This window comes from Hesperophylax consimilis, chromosome 28 (assembly GCF_061612785.1).
Source record: "Hesperophylax consimilis isolate HC1 chromosome 28, BYU_Hcon_1.0, whole genome shotgun sequence".
NCBI lineage: Eukaryota > Metazoa > Arthropoda > Insecta > Trichoptera > Limnephilidae > Hesperophylax > Hesperophylax consimilis.
In genome coordinates this window covers 25,340,493-25,360,451 of record NC_142863.1, presented here as the reverse complement: position 1 = coordinate 25,360,451, position 19,959 = coordinate 25,340,493, and the positions used below count along the sequence as shown (strand labels likewise).

Here is a 19,959-nt window from a genome sequence, read left to right as displayed (position 1 = left end):
CTCCAACTCTTATTTTTTTCTTACATCCCTTATAGACTTCTTTCGCTCGATCCTTCTCTTTGCTGGAAGCAGTGCCAGCCGCAATCAGACAAAATCATGCTTTCTTTATCTCTGAGACCAGTGTTTTAATCTCATCATCCTATACATCACCTTTCTTCCTAATTTGCGTACTTATTCCACAAACCTCCCTAGCAGATTAACGAAGACCTACTTTTATGTGGTCCCATGTTTCGTATATGCTTAGACCGTCCATTTTCTTCTCATTCAATATCATCTCTGCACTGTTCACATACTTACTTCTCACACTATCGTTTTGCATTTTTTTCTTTTTCATTTTCCATATTCTTATTTTCCATGAAGTAGTAAATCATTTAAATTGACTTACTTAATTTAAAGTTAATGTTCTTTATACAAATAGAACGGCGTCATTGCGCCTCACAATTTTTACCTCAAATGGATGTTTTAAATGTTACCTGGCTATTATAGACTTGTATTTTCTCGGTAGAAGAAACATTTGTTACCCTATTAAATTTGCATTTATATAGGGTAACAAATATATCACATATGTAGAATACATATGTGTCTATTTGTGTTATATTGGGATCGGGTGTGGAAATTTATCTGCGACTTATTAAAAAAAATTCCTCCGCAATTGCCTGTGGAGATATGAGAAATCGCATAAATCTGTATTCAGGAGAAAACGGCCGTCTGTCAACATGAAACAGAGGTGGCCTTCAGTATCATCAGTAATTGATGTCCTGCATTTTGAGGTGTGTGTGTGTTTTTATTTTAATATATACTTATGGTTAGATAGAGAATGAACCAATATACATAAAAATATTATCGTTTTGCAGTTTTTCTACTCTTGCTGGAGTTAGTACCGTTTTCACTTTAGAGCGCCAACCGCGAAAGATGTTTACCCTCGACACTACCAGACATTGGTCAGTTTCAACTTCAGCCCCTCTGAAAACTCTAGTGTCCTCAGTAACGGCTCTCAACCTAGAGTCAATTACCACAAAATCAATAATTGACCTTTAATTTCCTCTTTTCCACGTATATTGGCGGATACCTTTATGATCAAAGAAAATTTTCGACACAAACAGGTTCCACTCTAAACATACCTACTTCCAAGTATTCTGTTCCCGTTGTCATTCATTCTTATATCCCCAAACATACCTTAGGCCGAATTTATTTATCTAGTTTACATAATATGTGTTACGTAATGAAATTTTCACAATATAGATTTTTATTTGTTTATTTATTTTACAGATATCTCTTCTGCCACTGATGAGAGTGGCAGTATGTCGTTGTCGCTGTTGGACCTGCATAGCGATGGTGTGACGATATCCTCGCTGGGATCTCCTGTGCTAATGATTTAATTTAGATATCAATTTGAATGATATAATGTTGCTGTCATTTTTAAATGAAAGTGGGATTTATTAAAGTAATGTAGTATTGTTTTAGAATTGTGTAATTGGTATAATGTTTATATTAATGAAGATTTCACCAATGTTAGTTCTTAGGGGGTCTTCCAATATAATTTTAATGATAACTTTTTGGTTTTGATTAGTGACTTTAGAATATTTAGTCGATTGCACTGCTCCATCCGATAGTAGGTACCATAATTTAACAGTGATTGGCAGAAAACCATAAAGATCTTGCTTAAATCTTTTTAATGGGGACGTTTTGGGGATGGTTTTGAAAATAATAGTTTTTAATTTTATTATTTAAATACCTAACGTGTTCAGTCCATTTTTAATTTTGATACATTTTTGCACCTAAATACGTTACATGGTTAACATTTTCCAATGAGAGATAATGACAATGCCCATTTAGGTGATGCGAGCTATACATCGTCAAGTTTTTTTGTATTTTTCCAACGGGTTGAACAAAAAACTTATTCCGGGAAGGACAATGTTTATTTATTTATTGGATAATTTGTATAGCGCCGCTTTTGTGAAATCACCTCAGGGGCGCTTTACAGTTGATGCAGGTATTACAAAAAATTTAAATATTTAAAAAAAGATGGAGACTCTGCAGCAATGTTATATGGAAACATTAGAAAGGCACAAGTACACATGGGGAAACCTAATAAAAATAAATTTAAAAGAAATAAGATGCTGTAAAAAAGTAATTATTTCATATCTAACATCTCTTAATTGTGAGCTTTGTAATTTGAATGTTGTCAATAAAACGTATATTATGTAATACATGCCGTATGAATTATTTTTACCTTTGAGCCAAGTTTTCCTTTCTCATCTTTCATGCCAGAGCTCCATCTGATCTGATAGTATTAATACCCTTGCGTCTGGATGATGTAGGCCCTCTGATTGGTCGAATTCAAATAATATGTTTCGCTTAAATCCCGAAAGGGGTCTGCAGGCAAAATTCGACCACTCTGCCCCTCTGGCGGTATAAGAATGAACGAAATGACTGGCGCGTATATTTAAATATGAATCTAACCAACGCAAAATTACTGGACCATTAACAAGCGTTTGATATTGAGATTTCTTCTGGAAGCTTATCACTTTGTGATGGCATTATTTACTTTATTAAAACATAAATAACTTTGTTTACATCACTTAATTACATACAACCTCCACATGTTACATGAACGAAGTTCACCTCATCAGGAGTAAGATACAAGTCAAAAATTAAATATAAAGTACAATTGGAAAGAAGAAGTGGAAGTAAGGGGGAGGGGTAAGAGTGGGCGGTAAGAGTGGGCAGAATTAAGAATTACAATATCGTTAGACCGGAAAGACCAGTTGAGTGGGAAAATATTTAAAAGAGGGTTAATATTTTTTTTTCTTATTAATTATATCTGATTTTATATTGACATGTTTTCTTATTTCTAAAATTTCAAAATTATTTATTTGCAATGCTTTATATCCTGTGTGAAGTATTTTAAGACCTGAATTTTTATCAAGTCTGATCATTATTCAAAAGATGATCAAACTCAGATTCACTATTTCCATTTAGAGCTTCAAGATATTCTTTAGTTCTGACTTCAAAGTTTCTATTGGTTCTACATTTGTAAAAGAAATTACAATCATCTCAATTGAGTTTATAAACTCCCGATTTTTTGTTTGACTATCGATATCTTTATTATTAAAAACATATTTCTTCATTTTGTTAGTAGTGTACCAGGAAAGTTTTTTATTTATAATTTTGGAAATATCGTTATCCACAAATAGAATTCTACGCCATTGTTTATATCTATCTTTAAAAATAGGGTAAATTTACCATTTGTAGAGATCATGTTTAATTTTTTATTTAGTATTTCAACTATCAATTTATTGGAATAACCGTTATAAAATGCTTTTTGTTTTATGAATATATTGTTTTATAGTTATATGCTATTTGTTTTTTCGGGTCTTAAAATACTTCACACAGGATATAAATCATCGCAAATAAATAATTTATATTTTTAGAAATTTGAAAACATGTATTAAAGCAGTATAATAAACAAGATTTAAAAAAAAACTCTCTTTTAAATATTTTCCCACTCAACTGGTCTTTTCCGTCTAACGATATCGTAATTCCTAATTCTGATAAACCCCGCCCACTCTAAAATCTCCCCTCTCCTTCAACTTCTTCTTTCCAATTGTAATCTATATTTAATTTTTCACTTCGGTGTGTATTTACTCCTGATGAGGTGAACAGTGGTTGTATATAATTAAGTGATGTAAACAAAGTTATTTGTGATTGAAATAAAGTTTAATAAGATTACATTATATAATCTATTTTCGTTGTATATCAATGCATATGTACGCAATAAAATGTTAACATTATATTTATTTATTGGACAATTTGTATAGCGCCACTTTTGTGAGATATCACCTCAGGGGCGCTATATTGTAATAATCTATTTACAATATATACTCACCCTCTCTCTGTGAATGACCTAATATATACCTATTAAATGTAACTGTTGTTAGTATCACATAAACTGGGCAAAGCCCAAACAAGTGTCCTCCGCAGGGCCTAGCAGCAGAAAACCCGCGGAGCGGGTTTTTAACTGCTAGTAATTATTAATTCTCAAGAATTCACATCTAAAATCACCACGTTCGGATCACAACACCTGAAATGATCTTTTTTTTATTATAATATTTATTTAGTGAATTACTCAAATAATGATTCAAATGAAGAACCCGATTTGATTCACTCATGATTATAGTCCATGTCTTCCGGTCCTGAAGGATCAATGATAGATATATGAGTGCTATCATATACTCCATGGAATTTTCGGCTTCTCAGAGAATTCGAAATGGGATTATTCCTATGCTGTGATAACCCTTTAAATATCTAAGTTCTAGAGCAAAAATCCTGCAGCCGTTTTATCTGCAAGTCATTATTACAATTATTATTTTTTTGGAAAACCTCAATGGTAAATTATAGGTACATCATTCATACTTTAAATGTATACACAAACTCTATAGTTTATTGCAAATGAAATAACTTTTATCCAATATTTTGGACATTAAACATGTTGCGTACAATTCTGTTAATTTACTTAGCATCTTTAAAATAAATGGTTATGACGATATTAAGCTTTCTCTTTGTAAAACTACGCAAATATTGTTAATTGTCAAAACGTGATACTTTAAGCCCCGCATACCCGATTTCTACCGATTTATAAAAAGTTTCTCGTTAACTCTTTAAGTTTTTATGTATAAAAAAAGTTATTTCTGAAGATAATATCAATACATTTGTAATGCCCGAATGTTAATTGAATGAAATTCCCTCAATAGAAAAAATCGCATAGTAAGCTCCGAAAATTACATCAAATAAGTTTTGTTCTGTTATTTCATATGTTGATAGTAGGAGGTATCAATGGGGCTCAAAAAAAATCAAGTGTCTTTGTGATGGTAATTTTATTTATAAATGTTAGTTTCATTTAAAAGGTTCACGTATAATATTCTCAAAGACAGGGAGTGTCTATTTCACAATACTTAATACTAATGAGTGTCTATATCAATGAATTTAGTCTATTGGAATTTGCTTTTACAAGCGGCACTCTACACTTCGAAATAGAGTTTGGGTAGTACGAGTAGATCTACTACCCAAAGGGACGATCGCGGTCCTGAGGGGAACTTCCGCGGTCGGACAGTCCGTGGTAGTTCTGGCAGCTAATTGCTGGTAACAGCTGGAGTCTGCACCTCCGGGAGAACTGTCTTTTTTAAATAATGGCATACAGAGTTCCGGGCCAAAAAGACCCCTTTCTCTTTCATCATAGAACGGTTTTAGAAAAATTGATCTAATTTAGGTTTTGTAAAAAAATATTTGCATTGATACATGGCTTCAATATCCAGAAGTAGTCTTTACGGAGGATTTGTTTTGGTTTTTTATGTTTTCGTCGTACCGGGCGAGGCAGTTGAAAGAAGCGTTTTCATGGGTGGAGATACCCGCATAAAATTATTCCGCGAGACATAAGATGTAATTTTTTTTTTTTGAAGAAAATTTCTTCTGAAAGCTTATCACTTTGTGATGACATTATTTATTAGAATAAAACACAAATACTTTGTTTACATCACTTTAATATATATAACGTCTAAATGTTTCATGAACAATGTTCACATCATAAATTGGAAAAGCCTTATCCATTTGGGTGCTCCAGGGTCAATACGTATTTCGGAATGTTGAGTCTTTTCGAATGCGGCTCTAAAGCGTGGGCCCAGATGGGACTTGCGTAAGTTTTGGCATTCTTGTTGATTTGTATGGTAAGAGTTTGTTTTTGGTTGATAATTTTTTGTTTTTTTTTTACATAGCTTATTCAAGGTATTTATTACGTTTTTCTTCAAATAGGAGGCTTTATTGAAAATTCAGGCGGCGCTTTTTGAGGGAATTATGCTAATTCGCCATTGTTTGAAAAAAGTTTCTAATTCTGAAGCATGGGCGTGGGCTTAATGCGAAGGGTATCTGTTATTTCACTTACTGAGGTCGATATGATTTCGGTATCGTCTGCAAATTTGCCTATTTTGTGTGCGTTAGTTGTAGATACTTTCTTAGAGTAGAAATAAGTCATATTTGCGATCAATTGAATCCGTTCCAGCTTGGAGAAAGTAAAAGTGATTCAAATTCAATAAGTGTAGTATTATATTATATTCGCATTTTTACGTAGTGTGACGTTTAGGAATGTTGAACCATTTATATACAAATGATTTCTTATTTATTTCTTGTCAATGTCAGTTCGGCTATCGACAGCGCAACCGTGCTCGGGATATCGATATACAGTCGTTGGAAGTTGAGCCTATCCTTCCGATATTGTTAAGTTATCACAACCACAGCCCAACAATTTTACAATATATTGCAATTAAATTGTTTATCCAATTAAGTAACGATAAATATAAGATTGGAAACAAATCATAAATCATTCAAAAGCGCAATAAAACCAAACTCATTTATTATTTCACAATAATTGTTCTTCGTAAAATTAATTTAATATTTCTCAATAATTTCTCAATATTAGAATTTATCTTCATTTTTCTCTTCTTCTTTTTATTTTCTCTTTCGCATATATTGTAAAGCAAGAGCTCTTTTTGAAAAGTTCCTTTTTAAAATAAATGTAAAAATATTGTTGGCAGAATGCATGTTTTTTTTTATTTATTAAATTTAATATAATTACATTTAATACAATATAAGATATGGGTAGTCCCACAAAGCTGTGACAATCAGCTTGTCTGTAGGTTCTACCATTTAATGTTATAACATAATACACATTAGCTTAAGTTTAAATATTTATACCAAATATAATGTTTAGGATAGATAAACGTTTTTTTCATTTATTAACCACTTTTTTGTCAGTTTAGGGCAGGGTTCCTCATTATTTTTAAGGTTAAAGTTTTCGTTAAATTTGTTATAAATCACAGGTATCAAATAGTCAAGTGTTCTGCTACCATACTTATTTGATATTAGTGGAATTTTTAGGCCTTTTTTTTCAGTAAATCTTGTTTTGTGACTATGCACCAATGGCTTTTTGTACGCATTTTCTCCCGCATTATCCATAATTATAATAAACCAGAGAAGCCCTTTGATTGGGAGTAGGCCCTCAGAGCCATACAGTAATTTTAAGTTGTTTCTTTGTTTGTAAATGCTAGGTTTAACAATTTTTTTAATTATAGCAGTTTGTAGATTTTGAATGAATTTAATATTAATATTACTCGAGTGTCCCCAAGTTCGAATTCCATATCTAAGTATTGATTCGACCATAGAATGATATATAAGTTTGAGAGTACATCGAGGCAATACAAATTTTAATTTATAAATATTACTCGCCAAACATCGGAGCTGGTTACAAATTTTGATCACACTTTTGTCCCATTTAAAGTTATTGTCTACGATTATGCCAAGGTATATTCGTTTGCAAAATCAATTTTTTCACAGCAGCATTTATTTGATAAAATGTCATATTTGCATGATTCATACGGTTCCATGATAAATCAACACAACGAGAATTCAACACACCTTTAAAAAGTGATGTAAAGTCATTAGAAACGATGAAAAAATTAATTAAACCTAACCTAACCTAATCTAAACTAGCCTACCTAACCCAGTTAATAAAGTTTTTGTTTCATCACTTTCCATGACTTTATATAACTTTTTAAAGATATGATGAATTATCATTTTGATGATTTATCCGGTCACCGATTCATACAAGGTGATTTGTGGGTTGATGATTTATAGTGAGCAATTCATCCGTGTCATGTGTAACAAATGCACTTTGTCATGTGTAGCAAATTACACATGATAAAGTGACGCAAAACGGATTCATTGCTCACTATAAATCATCACCAATGTTCGACTGGGTCCCGCGTCAGTTATCGTATGATGTTAGTAAGAATAGTTTTTGTTTTATGATTAATCAATAGATTTACATACATATAACAGAAGGTTTAAGAGTAACATTTAACATTTAATTATTGAAGACAATATTAGCAATTCCTAAACGAAAATCTGAAACAGAAAAATCAGAAAAAGGAGCCAGGACCCTTGGCTTGCCGGGGCACCACTCTACCAACGTAACATTTAACATTAAATATGTATATCAATATCACCATGATTTAATATGTCAAGTATTGGTTTATCATAGTGTGAAGGGTTGTAGAGGAGAATGTGCATACAGGTAAAGTGAAGGTTTATAGTGAGCATTGATATTAAAATGATATGAATTAGGTGTGGTTTTGAGTTCAGGAGACAAAAACTCTTCGACTGCTGAAACGGGCGCTCCGTTTTATAAATTACCCTATCTTAAATAAATCGGATTGAAATCTTTGGGGCACGGGCGGCAGGTGGGAATGATGTCAATGTTCTACCATTGTTTCAATGAAAGATGATCCGAGGAATTAGCGTCTTTAATTCCTTCCTTACCGGTGCATAGTCCAAAAACACGCCCAACCCCCCCTTAACATTCGTAGACGGATGACATTTGTCACATGAGAACGGGTCGTTTATTACTCGCTATGGAGCAATTTTCCGGCCTCTGTGATGGGTCACCCATATTCACTCCTTCTTCTCCTCAAAAATGCCCTCCACACAGCAACCCCAAATACGACATAGGCCCTGAAGGATGTCAGTTTCATGAATGTAAAAAAAGTAGTGAAATAACAATTTTTTCATTACGTTATAGGCAACCTTGGCTCCTTGAACTGTGGCATGGGGATCGGGTGGCTGTCCCCCGCTCTGCCGCAACTGCGCGCGGTGGGCGGGCCGCTGTCCCCGCTGTCTCTGCCCGACCCCCTGTCGGGCTCGGGGCAGAGTCTCTCGGGGCTGGACCCCGCTCTGGCTGCCAGCTTGGCCTCGTGGCTGGCGGGCGCATTCCCCATGACGGCGCTGCTGTGCACGCCTCTCACGGCGCTCGTCGCGGAGGCGGCCGGCAGGAAGATCTGCGCTATGGCGGCTGGGATACCGTTTGCGGTAAATTTATTCCAAATCTATGTTAAGCCCGCGGATGATTCTACAAGCATCAAAATTACCCACTATGACAATTATTTTCGATAAGTTTACCTTTTACGTGATACTAACCATCTTAACCTAATTCAACAGATAAACGCCATCATAATCCTCACCACGGACAACATCTACTATCTGCTGGCTGGCCGCTTCATCATGGGCATCGGCGTGGCTCTTGCTATGGGCAACATCCCCACCTACATCGGAGAGACCTCGGAATCCAGGGTTAGGGGCACCCTCGGCTCGCTGCTCACCCTGACCTACACGTGTGGCATCACGGCCTGCTACATCGTGGGCGGGTTTATGGGATACAGGGCGGCCGCTGTCATGATGCTAGCGTCCGCCGTCCTGAGCACTGTACTGTTTGTGATCGCGCCAGAGACGCCTGCCTGGCTGGTGAAGAAGGGGAAGATTCAGGTATGCAGACTAAAATGACTTTTTGAAATTTTCTTTAGTCATGATCTTTTTTGTATTCCGTAGTTATTCTGGCTGTTGCGATTGCCAAAATAGGCACTTTGCTATTTAGTGATAGTTTTGGCTTGATTCAGCATAGATGTGCCTCCGAATAACTGATGAAGGGGACATTCTTCCGCGATGAATACAATGTGTGAATAAGGTGATGAGACTGATAGCGTATCGTTTAATCTGATAACTCTAGCAGCTTCCCGTTAGAGAGGGAAAACAGGCCAACATCTGATGCGCTTTATTGCAAGTTTTAACTTGCTAGAGTCATGAGGTGCTCCGTAGCAATTGTTTCTGTGAAGTGATGTTTTCTAGTGCATTCTGGATAATGAGTGACATCAATTTCGAACAAATGTGCACTATCCAGACTAACGCACTGTGGAACTGAAACTTTTGCAACCTTTAAAATGCTTTATGGAAATAGTTTTAGGAGTTTAAGGAATTTTCCGAAGGCCGAGACTCGGTTGTAGATGAACCTGGAATCAGTTCTTGCAGTTGAGGGTCTATCGCCTTATCTGCAAGAACTGATAAAAAATTCCAAATAATCCGGGATCTCTCAAATGGCTGAGATTTATTGGGGAAGAGTTACATTTGACTCACACAACCTTTCATCTGATTTGGGTCAATGAATTAGGAATATAAAAAGATTATAATAGTAATGTTATTTTGGACTGCTTTTGTAAAAAATATCAAGAATTCTAAGATTCAATCAAAGTTCTATGTTATGACTTAAAAATAATCGAAAAGTAAACATTTGTTTTGTAATCTTTTTATATTTAACTTGATTCGAATTATTGTTATTATAATAATTATTACAGATATGAGGTTTTCATAATATGTATTCCAAAAAAATGCTGAAAGATGACTTTCATAGTTTAGGGAAAAGAATCGGTCGCGTAAAATAAAATAATAATAAAATAATAAATAATAAATAAATAGAAATATGTAGATATGTGTGTAATAAAGTGGTGTAAACAAAGTAATTAGACTTTAATTCACTCGTATCTAGGTAGGTGCTTTCATTCACATAGAAACACTTTATGTAACTGTTTATTTAGGTTAGAAATTCTCGTTTCTTTTCTTGGTTACTACGGTATCCATTTGTGTGTCTAGAGATAACAAGCGGGTATTTTGGGAAAAGTAGTTACTAAGGAACTAACTAACTAACCATCACGCCATTTATCCGCAGAGGTAGGCAGAGATGATGGACAGCCAAACAACTCGGTCTTAGCGCACACTCCTTGCCTCATTCACATTCATACATTGTATCATACATACTCTTCTATTATTCTGACTTTTGACATGAACCGACTCAAGTATCTGATTCACTTGATCGTGCCATGTCTTCCTCGGGCGTCCCCGACTTCTGCCACCATTCAAATTTGCGTCATATATTCTCCTTACACTCTTCTTCGCTCATTCGGTCTATTTGCCCAAACCATCTAAGCTTCCCTTTCTTAATAATAATATCGAGTTTATTCCGGAATTTGATGAGATTTACGCAATCCCACACATCCCATAAAATATATACAATAATATTACAACAATTTACAATATCAACATCAAGAGGGTTCGATTCCTAGTTGTGACCGTTATGATTTTATTTTTTCTGTTTTGTTCTCTTTCATGTTTATTTAAATTTATTGGTATTATCTTCTTCTTCAATGATGTATTACATTTATGGGTATAACCGTCAAAGAGTTAAGAAAAAAAGTTCTTTTTATATAGATATTTTTTAATTTAACAAAAATATGATAAAATAATCTTGTTGAGTTGTGCGATTATTTTAGGGGGTTAATTATTAAATAAAGATGAATTACAACTAAATAAGTAATGAATAAGAAAGTATTTTTTTATATTTTTTACAAATCCGTCTTTTGTCAATAGTAATAAATTAAACCCACACTACTTAAAAATCAATTACGACCGTTTTTTCCTATTAAAAATCGTTAAGATCACGTTAAAAATATTGAGGGGGGGCGTGTAGAGAAGTTAAAATTTGTATTTGTATGTATTTCCGAATGATAAAGAAGAAGAAAAAAAACATTAAAAATTAAAAAAAATGATCTTGACAATAGCATCACCTATCGGGTCCATTAAGAAATTAACAGAATAGAATTGTATAAAATAAAAACCCTAATCTTATAATCAGAAGATAGTCAAATATTTTTGTTTGACAGCAGAAAAATGACTCGTGACATGCAAGAAAAATATTTTTTTATGGACTTTTAATATTATTTATTCAGCTCGCACTAGAAATTTTCCAATTTTGATAACATGTTATCGTAATTATTACATACTCGTGTTCAAACAAGAATGTTGTTTACGTTGATCAACTTTGGATAGGAAAAAATTCGTATAGAGCGCGCAGATAAATTAAATTGAATCTTATTCATCAACTCCGGGAATTGAATATTATTGTTGACTATTTTATACACGAATAATGCATTTATATGATGCCTTCGTACACTTACTGTGAACTTATAATTATTTATCGTTGTTTCTTTGTCGGTCATGTCAGAGAGCAGCTGATTCCATAGCCTGGCTGTGGCGAGTGGACGCGCGTGACCCCTCAGTGCAGCAGGAGTTGGAGCGGCTGCAGGTTGCTACTAAGACCTCACCGACGTCTCGCCTTCAAGCTGCCAAACAGCTCGGTAAGTTTGAATACAGACGGTGTTTACACCTAATGTCGGTCATGTCAGAGAGCAGCTGATTCTATAACCTGGCTGTGGCGAGTGGACGCGCGTGACCCCTCAGTGCAGCAGGAGTTGGAGCGGCTGCAGGGTGCTGCTAAGACCTCACCGACGTCTCGCCTTCAAGCTGCCAAACAGCTCGGTAAGTTTGAACACAGACGGCGTTTACACCTAATGTCGGTCATGTCAGAGAGCAGCTGATTCTATAACCTGGCTGTGGCGAGTGGACGCGCGTGACCCCTCAGTGCAGCAGGAGTTGGAGCGGCTGCAGGTTGCTACTAAGACCTCACCGACGTCTCGCCTTCAAGCTGCCAAACAGCTCGGTAAGTTTGAACACAGACGGTGTTTACACCTAACGGTCATGTCAGAGAGCAGCTGATTCTATAACCTGGCTGTGGCGAGTGGACGCGCGTGACCCCTCAGTGCAGCAGGAGTTGGAGCGGCTGCAGGTTGCTACTAAGACCTCACCGACGTCTCGCCTTCAAGCTGCCAAACAGCTCGGTAAGTTTGAACACAGACGGTGTTTACACCTAATGTCGGTCATGTCAGAGAGCAGCTGATTCTATAACCTGGCTGTGGCGAGTGGACGCGCGTGACCCCTCAGTGCAGCAGGAGTTGGAGCGGCTGCAGGTTGCTACTAAGACCTCACCGACGTCTCGCCTTCAAGCTGCCAAACAGCTCGGTAAGTTTGAACACAGACGGTGTTTACACCTAATGTCGGTCATGTCAGAGAGCAGCTGATTCTATAACCTGGCTGTGGCGAGTGGACGCGCGTGACCCCTCAGTGCAGCAGGAGTTGGAGCGGCTGCAGGTTGCTACTAAGACCTCACCGACGTCTCGCCTTCAAGCTGCCAAACAGCTCGGTAAGTTTGAACACAGACGGTGTTTACACCTAATGTCGTTCATGTCAGAGAGCAGCTGATTCTATAACCTGGCTGTGGCGAGTGGACGCGCGTGACCCCTCAGTGCAGCAGGAGTTGGAGCGGCTGCAGGTTGCTACTAAGACCTCACCGACGTCTCGCCTTCAAGCTGCCAAACAGCTCGGTAAGTTTGAACACAGACGGTGTTTACACCTAATGTCGGTCATGTCAGAGAGCAGCTGATTCTATAACCTGGCTGTGGCGAATGGACGCGCGTGACCCCTCAGTGCAGCAGGAGTTGGAGCGGCTGCAGGTTGCTACTAAGACCTCACCGACGTCTCGCCTTCAAGCTGCCAAACAGCTCGGTAAGTTTGAACACAGACGGTGTTTACACCTAATGTCGGTCATGTCAGAGAGCAGCTGATTCTATAACCTGGCTGTGGCGAGTGGACGCGCGTGACCCCTCAGTGCAGCAGGAGTTGGAGCGGCTGCAGGTTGCTACTAAGACCTCACCGACGTCTTGCCTTCAAGCTGCCAAACAGCTCGGTAAGTTTGAACACAGACGGTGTTTACACCTAATGTCGGTCATGTCAGAGAGCAGCTGATTCTATAACCTGGCTGTGGCGAGTGGACGCGCGTGACCCCTCAGTGCAGCAGGAGTTGGAGCGGCTGCAGGTTGCTACTAAGACCTCACCGACGTCTCGCCTTCAAGCTGCCAAACAGCTCGGTAAGTTTGAACACAGACGGTGTTTACACCTAATGTCGGTCATGTCAGAGAGCAGCTGATTCTATAACCTGGCTGTGGCGAATGGACGCGCGTGACCCCTCAGTGCAGCAGGAGTTGGAGCGGCTGCAGGTTGCTACTAAGACCTCACCGACGTCTCGCCTTCAAGCTGCCAAACAGCTCGGTAAGTTTGAACACAGACGGTGTTTACACCTAATGTCGGTCATGTCAGAGAGCAGCTGATTCTATAACCTGGCTGTGGCGAGTGGACGCGCGTGACCCCTCAGTGCAGCAGGAGTTGGAGCGGCTGCAGGTTGCTACTAAGACCTCACCGACGTCTTGCCTTCAAGCTGCCAAACAGCTCGGTAAGTTTGAACACAGACGGTGTTTACACCTAATGTCGGTCATGTCAGAGAGCAGCTGATTCTATAACCTGGCTGTGGCGAGTGGACGCGCGTGACCCCTCAGTGCAGCAGGAGTTGGAGCGGCTGCAGGTTGCTACTAAGACCTCACCGACGTCTCGCCTTCAAGCTGCCAAACAGCTCGGTAAGTTTGAACACAGACGGTGTTTACACCTAATGTCGGTCATGTCAGAGAGCAGCTGATTCTATAACCTGGCTGTGGCGAGTGGACGCGCGTGACCCCTCAGTGCAGCAGGAGTTGGAGCGGCTGCAGGTTGCTACTAAGACCTCACCGACGTCTCGCCTTCAAGCTGCCAAACAGCTCGGTAAGTTTGAACACAGACGGTGTTTACACCTAATGTCGGTCATGTCAGAGAGCAGCTGATTCTATAACCTGGCTGTGGCGAGTGGACGCGCGTGACCCCTCAGTGCAGCAGGAGTTGGAGCGGCTGCAGGTTGCTACTAAGACCTCACCGACGTCTCGCCTTTAAGCTGCCAAACAGCTCGGTAAGTTTGAACACAGACGGTGTTTACACCTAATGTCGGTCATGTCAGAGAGCAGCTGATTCTATAACCTGGCTGTGGCGAGTGGACGCGCGTGACCCCTCAGTGCAGCAGGAGTTGGAGCGGCTGCGGCCTCACCGACATCTCGCCTTCAAGCTGCCAATAACCAAGTAACCAAAAAAGTGTTTTCAAGCCCTATAAGTTGCTATAGGCAGTCTACATATCGGGTATAAAAAAATTCTACATGTACATTTCAAATCGCATGTCGCCAGGAATGTGGATTGAGTTGTCTGAAACTCACAAATACACAATATGATATTGGGTGAGGTCAAAATACCCAATGAACCTGAATATTTTTAGTTTCAATTCCTATTATGGACGTGAGCTACTTTATTTATCGTTTTTTTGTTCGTATAATTCGTAGAACTCCATTTAATTCTTTTAAAAATTTAATTAAAATCAAATTTAATAATATAATTATTAAGTTCTGCAAGTATTTTTAAAAATGGACAGTTTGAAAATGATAGTTTTGAAAATGGACAGTTTGAAAATGGCCTTGAAAGCCGAAACAGCTGTAACAATTAAATTTGATGTCATTCTTAAATTTGATTTTAATTAAATTTTTAAAAGAATAAGCTACTTTAGGCTATAAATTATATAATAAACGCCAAAGTATCTTAAATATTATGTAACCTCACTAAACCTATGTAAATTATGAAAGGTACGTGGTAGAATAGAAATATTCATTTAGCTTTTCAAGATTATAAAATGTTTTAGTATTGCACTTATTATTAACAAAATAACTAGTTAGAAATAAAATTATTCCTAAACGCCACATGCATTTTTACCGCTCACGGAATACTATATCTACAACAATCTGAAACCTGTTGAGAAAACCTGTAAATGATATCTGCTACAAAGCAATAATGTCTTATCTAAAACTACCGCTACTTCCTACCCGGAGAACGATTAATGACATTCTTATATTTTTTTAAATACTGAATAACTTCATCGACTGCCCTCTGTGTCCATGTTAAATCTACTCGACTTCAGTGTGACAACCATAGCACGAACTATTCGTATCATTCCCCACTGGCGCGATTTCACCGAACTGCCAAAATATACACATATAGACGTATTGTATTTAAAATCTCTCCATCCTGCATGATAACAAAATAAATATATTCTGGATGTATTCACCTACCTACCTATGGGTAATTTTTCAAAATTTCTAGACACGTTTGGCACTCATTTTTTGAATGGCTAACACTTGGTTTAACTAAGCTTTGTCAACACCTCACTAAGAGAATATATGCTATATATTCCAGTGTTGTCGGACGTGTTTTAACCGCTCCGGTTTGTTTAATCCTTTCAGAAGGTTTCCCTTGTCAAGAGATTGCTGAAAAATGTTCAGCATCCGTGTTTTATATAGTGCTTACCTTTTTATTTCACGAAATGCGCGTAACTTCTACCGGAATTTGCAATTATTATAGCATATTAAACCGATTAAATTTTGAAAGTGAAGCCAGAACAAAGATTCTCAATGCAGTCGAAGATTTTATACCTGACCCCTCAAGTGTCAAGTGGTGTCGGGATTTACGGGACCTCTTCAACCGAGGATATCTACCTAGAAAACAGATAAGATATTTTATTTAATGTTTTTGTTTCTGTTTTTGTTTATGTATTTTGTTACAGATGACACACATACACTTCACTTTGACTTGGGTTCAAGATTTTGCTTATGATAGCCTGCGATAAGCGAGCCCTAAAGGTCTGAGACAGAGATATGAAATCGTCGGATCACGACAATAGAAAAAATTGTAATTTTTTTGCTGGATTTTATTTAGGTATTAGAGCCAGGAAAGAGTCTAAAAGGGTCGAGAGGATACACTAAGTGGCATGAATAGCTAAGAAGTGACTAGAGAGACTAAAATAGACTAGAATGAGGTGATTTTGCAAAGCGGTGCTGTGAAGGTCTGTTATCTATGTGAGGATATTGTGTCAGCGCTCTTTATTAGCAGCAGACACATGTCAGCGCTATATTAGCAGCAGACACCTACCTGAACAGATGACGAACCTCGTGCTGGCACTGTTGGTGGACACGGTAGTCTTTCTCGCTGCAGCAGCTGGTACAGTTCCTTCACCACCTAGGATTCTTGCAGCATAGTCTCCATCTTCTATCTTCATCGAACGTCACAGCGGTGCTGCCAATATTTGTTATCTATGTGAGGATATTGTATCAGCGCTCTTTATTAGCAGCAGACACATATCAGCACTATATTAGCAGCAGACACATACCTGAACGGATGACGAACCTCGTGCTAGCACTGTTGGTGGACGCGGTAGTCTCTCTCGCTGCAGCAGCTGGTACAGTTCCTTCACCACCTAGGATTCTTGCAGCAGAGTCTCCATCTTCTATCTTCGTCGAACGTCACAGCGGTGCTGCCAATATTTGTTATCAATGTGAGGATATTGTGTCAGCACTCTTTATTAGCAGCAGACACATGTCAGCGCTATATTAGCAGCAGACACATACCTGAACGGATGACGAACCTCGTGCTGGCACTGTTGGTGGACGCGGTTCCTGTTCTTCATTTTACTTTACTTAACTTCACTTTATTTTGGTAATATTTATATATTTTTTTAATACCTGCATCAACTGTAAAGCGCCCCTGAGGTGATAACTCACAAAAGCGGCGCTATAAAAATTGTCCAAAATTTATTTATTATTTTTTTTATTTTAGGTGTTCGCTTGTATTGGGAAAGTGTTCTTATGCCGTCATAAGTTAAAACACTTCATCGTCCTTGAGATACTCAAGAAGGATACTGCGGTTTCATCTATGGCGGCAGTAATGTGTACATACTAGGTATACATATTACTATAAGATACGACTTACGAAAACTTACCTACGAAACGAAAAAATAGGCAAAAATTAGGTTATTCGATAATAAAAATTTCCTAACATAAAACTTACTCTACGACATTCGTCAGATCAAACACATGGCGGTCGAAGCTGTCAAAACAGGTGAAATTTTGAATTTTGGAAAATAAGGAAACGTAATGCAGTATTTTCCATCTCCCCGACGTAAATGTTTGTATTTTATAGGAATTAAGTTGAATCGAAGTGATATTTCAAAAAAATATTCATTTTTTATATTTCAGTAATTTTAAGTGTTTACTATTACATTTGTAATATTGGTTTTGTATTCAACCTACTCCTTTAACCTTATTATGTTCGACCTATAATACGATTGTAAAAGGCCTACGGGCAATCAAAAATACATATAATCGTAGTCTGAAATATGCTTCGTAGCGATGCACTAGCCCTATGACAGTATCCTTCTACCATGCCATGCGCAATTTGGATATTGCTTACTCGATCCTACTGCTGACTTTCTTTTTACCAATTCCAGTACTCTCGAAGCCCTTGCGACGTGGATTCCTGTTGTGCCTCATGGCGATCTGCATCCAGGGCTGGATGGGCATGATCGCCGTGCACAGTTATTCCGTCACCATCTTCCTGGAGAGCGGAGCGGGCATACTGTCGGCGGAAGGGGCGGCCGCCGTGTACGGGTGCATACAGATCACGGGGGCGATGTCTGTCACTTCGCTCATTGAACGATCAGGAAGAAAGGTACGTAGGTTATAGGTAGCCCCTGCGACGTGGCTACCAGCTATGTTTCATGGCGAAACAATTATAAATTATATAATTAAGAATTCAATTTTGGAATAGTTAAAAGGCAGATCGGTCTATAATTGCTCACCTCATTTTTTCCTCCTTTTTTAAATACCGGGGTGAGGAAAAGGTATTTCCATTTTTCAGGAAAGTGTTCCGTTTTTAATGGCTGCTTTAAAAGAAAATGTAGTGGATATGCAAGAGTAGTGGCGCAATTATTTAAGAAAACAGGTGGGATATTATCAGGACCTCCGCTCTTGCTTTGATCCAGTTGTTTTAGCTGAGTCAGTACATCGTTATATTCAATTATTATATTAGTTAAATTTAAGTAATGATCCGAGGAAAAACTAGGCGAGCAATCGTTGACTATTATTGAGTGACGGACATACACTTTTAACTGAACACTTTTAAATAAGTCGGCAAATAGGTGAGCTACGTTTTGGGAGTCGTTGGCTCTTTTAATTTCATAACACTTATTAGAGGGTTTGCTAATCATCATTTTTCATAGACTGCGTAATTCCAAAATTGTTTTACAAAATTATTATGTCCTCTTCATTTGAAAAAACAAGATGAGGTGATTATTCAAATTGTGTACATTATTAAATTGGGTGAGATTTAGAAATATTGACATATCAACGATTTCTCTTTCGCATAATGTAACTGATTGGGAACCAGTACAGTAGAAATTACAATTTGGAAGGTTGTAATCTCCAAAAATTATGAATTTATTTTTTTTTATATTTTGATTTTAAAAGTTCGATATCTTCGGAATGATTTTTATGTTTGTATAAATATATATACGAGTATATATATAAATTAGCTGACAGAGGAATGTACACGCAATCAATAATGTAATTTTGATTTTTATCGTTTACCGTAATGAAAATTTTTTCGACATCACAATATTTGGTTTTTAACAGTTCTGAGGACATTTTGTTGCTGACTGCTATAAGGACTCCTCCACCTCTGGATTTGGAACTGGTGTTGATATTTCTGTCAAGCCGGTAGACCTGATGATAGGTAGACCAAGCTCCGCTCAGTGGATTGACGGTTATAGCCAGGTTTCCATATGAGCGATTATATCGTGTGAAAAATTGGAGCGTTTATCCTAAATTCGTTCAGCTTAGTCCTTAAACTTCTGACGTTCTGGTAGTAAAATCTTCTCGAGGACGGCTTGACGAATTTTTTGGGAGTGAATAAACTATTTTGGGTGTTGAATTTATGTATTTTATTGTTAAATTTGATTCTCCGTTGTTATAGGTAGTTAAAAAATAATAGTTTTTTAATATTAAAATAACCAAAAATCGTATTTTTTAGCTCATGGCATTAGAGGTGGGCGATTCGGTTTCTTTTTCAAAAAACCGAAAGCGTTCCAGTTTCCCAAAATAAACGGTTCCTAGAAACCGTTTAAACATAACGTTATGCACTACAAAAAAATCTGCATAAATGGACTTAACCATCCAACGCCTTACATCGCAGTGGGAGGGATGGATTCATACGTCCGTCACTCCTGGAAACACTGACCCCCAGATTCCTACCCACCCCTCTCCTAAGGACCTCCTGTGTGGGGAAAAAAATGGGGATGAATACTCGACCCATTGACCCCCAGATTCCCACCTACCCCTCATACTTTTTTCCTTCCAGAACTTCCTCTGCTTCCTTTCCCTAAAAATACCCCCCCCCCCA

The 19,959-nt window shown here is 37.8% G+C and overlaps 1 protein-coding gene across 1 annotated transcript in view; it reads left to right on the top strand.

The window, feature by feature from the left end:
• Window positions 1-19,959, top strand: part of LOC149410424 (uncharacterized) — a 41,385-nt gene that overhangs the window by 16,855 nt on the left and 4,571 nt on the right. The window contains exons 3-19 of the mRNA XM_089648638.1: window positions 8,630-8,916; window positions 9,046-9,369; window positions 11,936-12,068; window positions 12,151-12,249; window positions 12,332-12,430; window positions 12,483-12,608; window positions 12,691-12,789; window positions 12,872-12,970; window positions 13,053-13,151; window positions 13,255-13,332; window positions 13,415-13,513; window positions 13,596-13,694; window positions 13,798-13,875; window positions 13,958-14,056; window positions 14,139-14,237; window positions 14,320-14,418; window positions 18,011-18,231. Of these exons, the coding sequence (XP_089504764.1) occupies window positions 8,630-8,916; window positions 9,046-9,369; window positions 11,936-12,068; window positions 12,151-12,249; window positions 12,332-12,430; window positions 12,483-12,608; window positions 12,691-12,789; window positions 12,872-12,970; window positions 13,053-13,151; window positions 13,255-13,332; window positions 13,415-13,513; window positions 13,596-13,694; window positions 13,798-13,875; window positions 13,958-14,056; window positions 14,139-14,237; window positions 14,320-14,418; window positions 18,011-18,231 (2,237 nt within the window). The remainder of the gene's footprint in view (window positions 1-8,629; window positions 8,917-9,045; window positions 9,370-11,935; window positions 12,069-12,150; window positions 12,250-12,331; window positions 12,431-12,482; window positions 12,609-12,690; window positions 12,790-12,871; window positions 12,971-13,052; window positions 13,152-13,254; window positions 13,333-13,414; window positions 13,514-13,595; window positions 13,695-13,797; window positions 13,876-13,957; window positions 14,057-14,138; window positions 14,238-14,319; window positions 14,419-18,010; window positions 18,232-19,959) is intronic.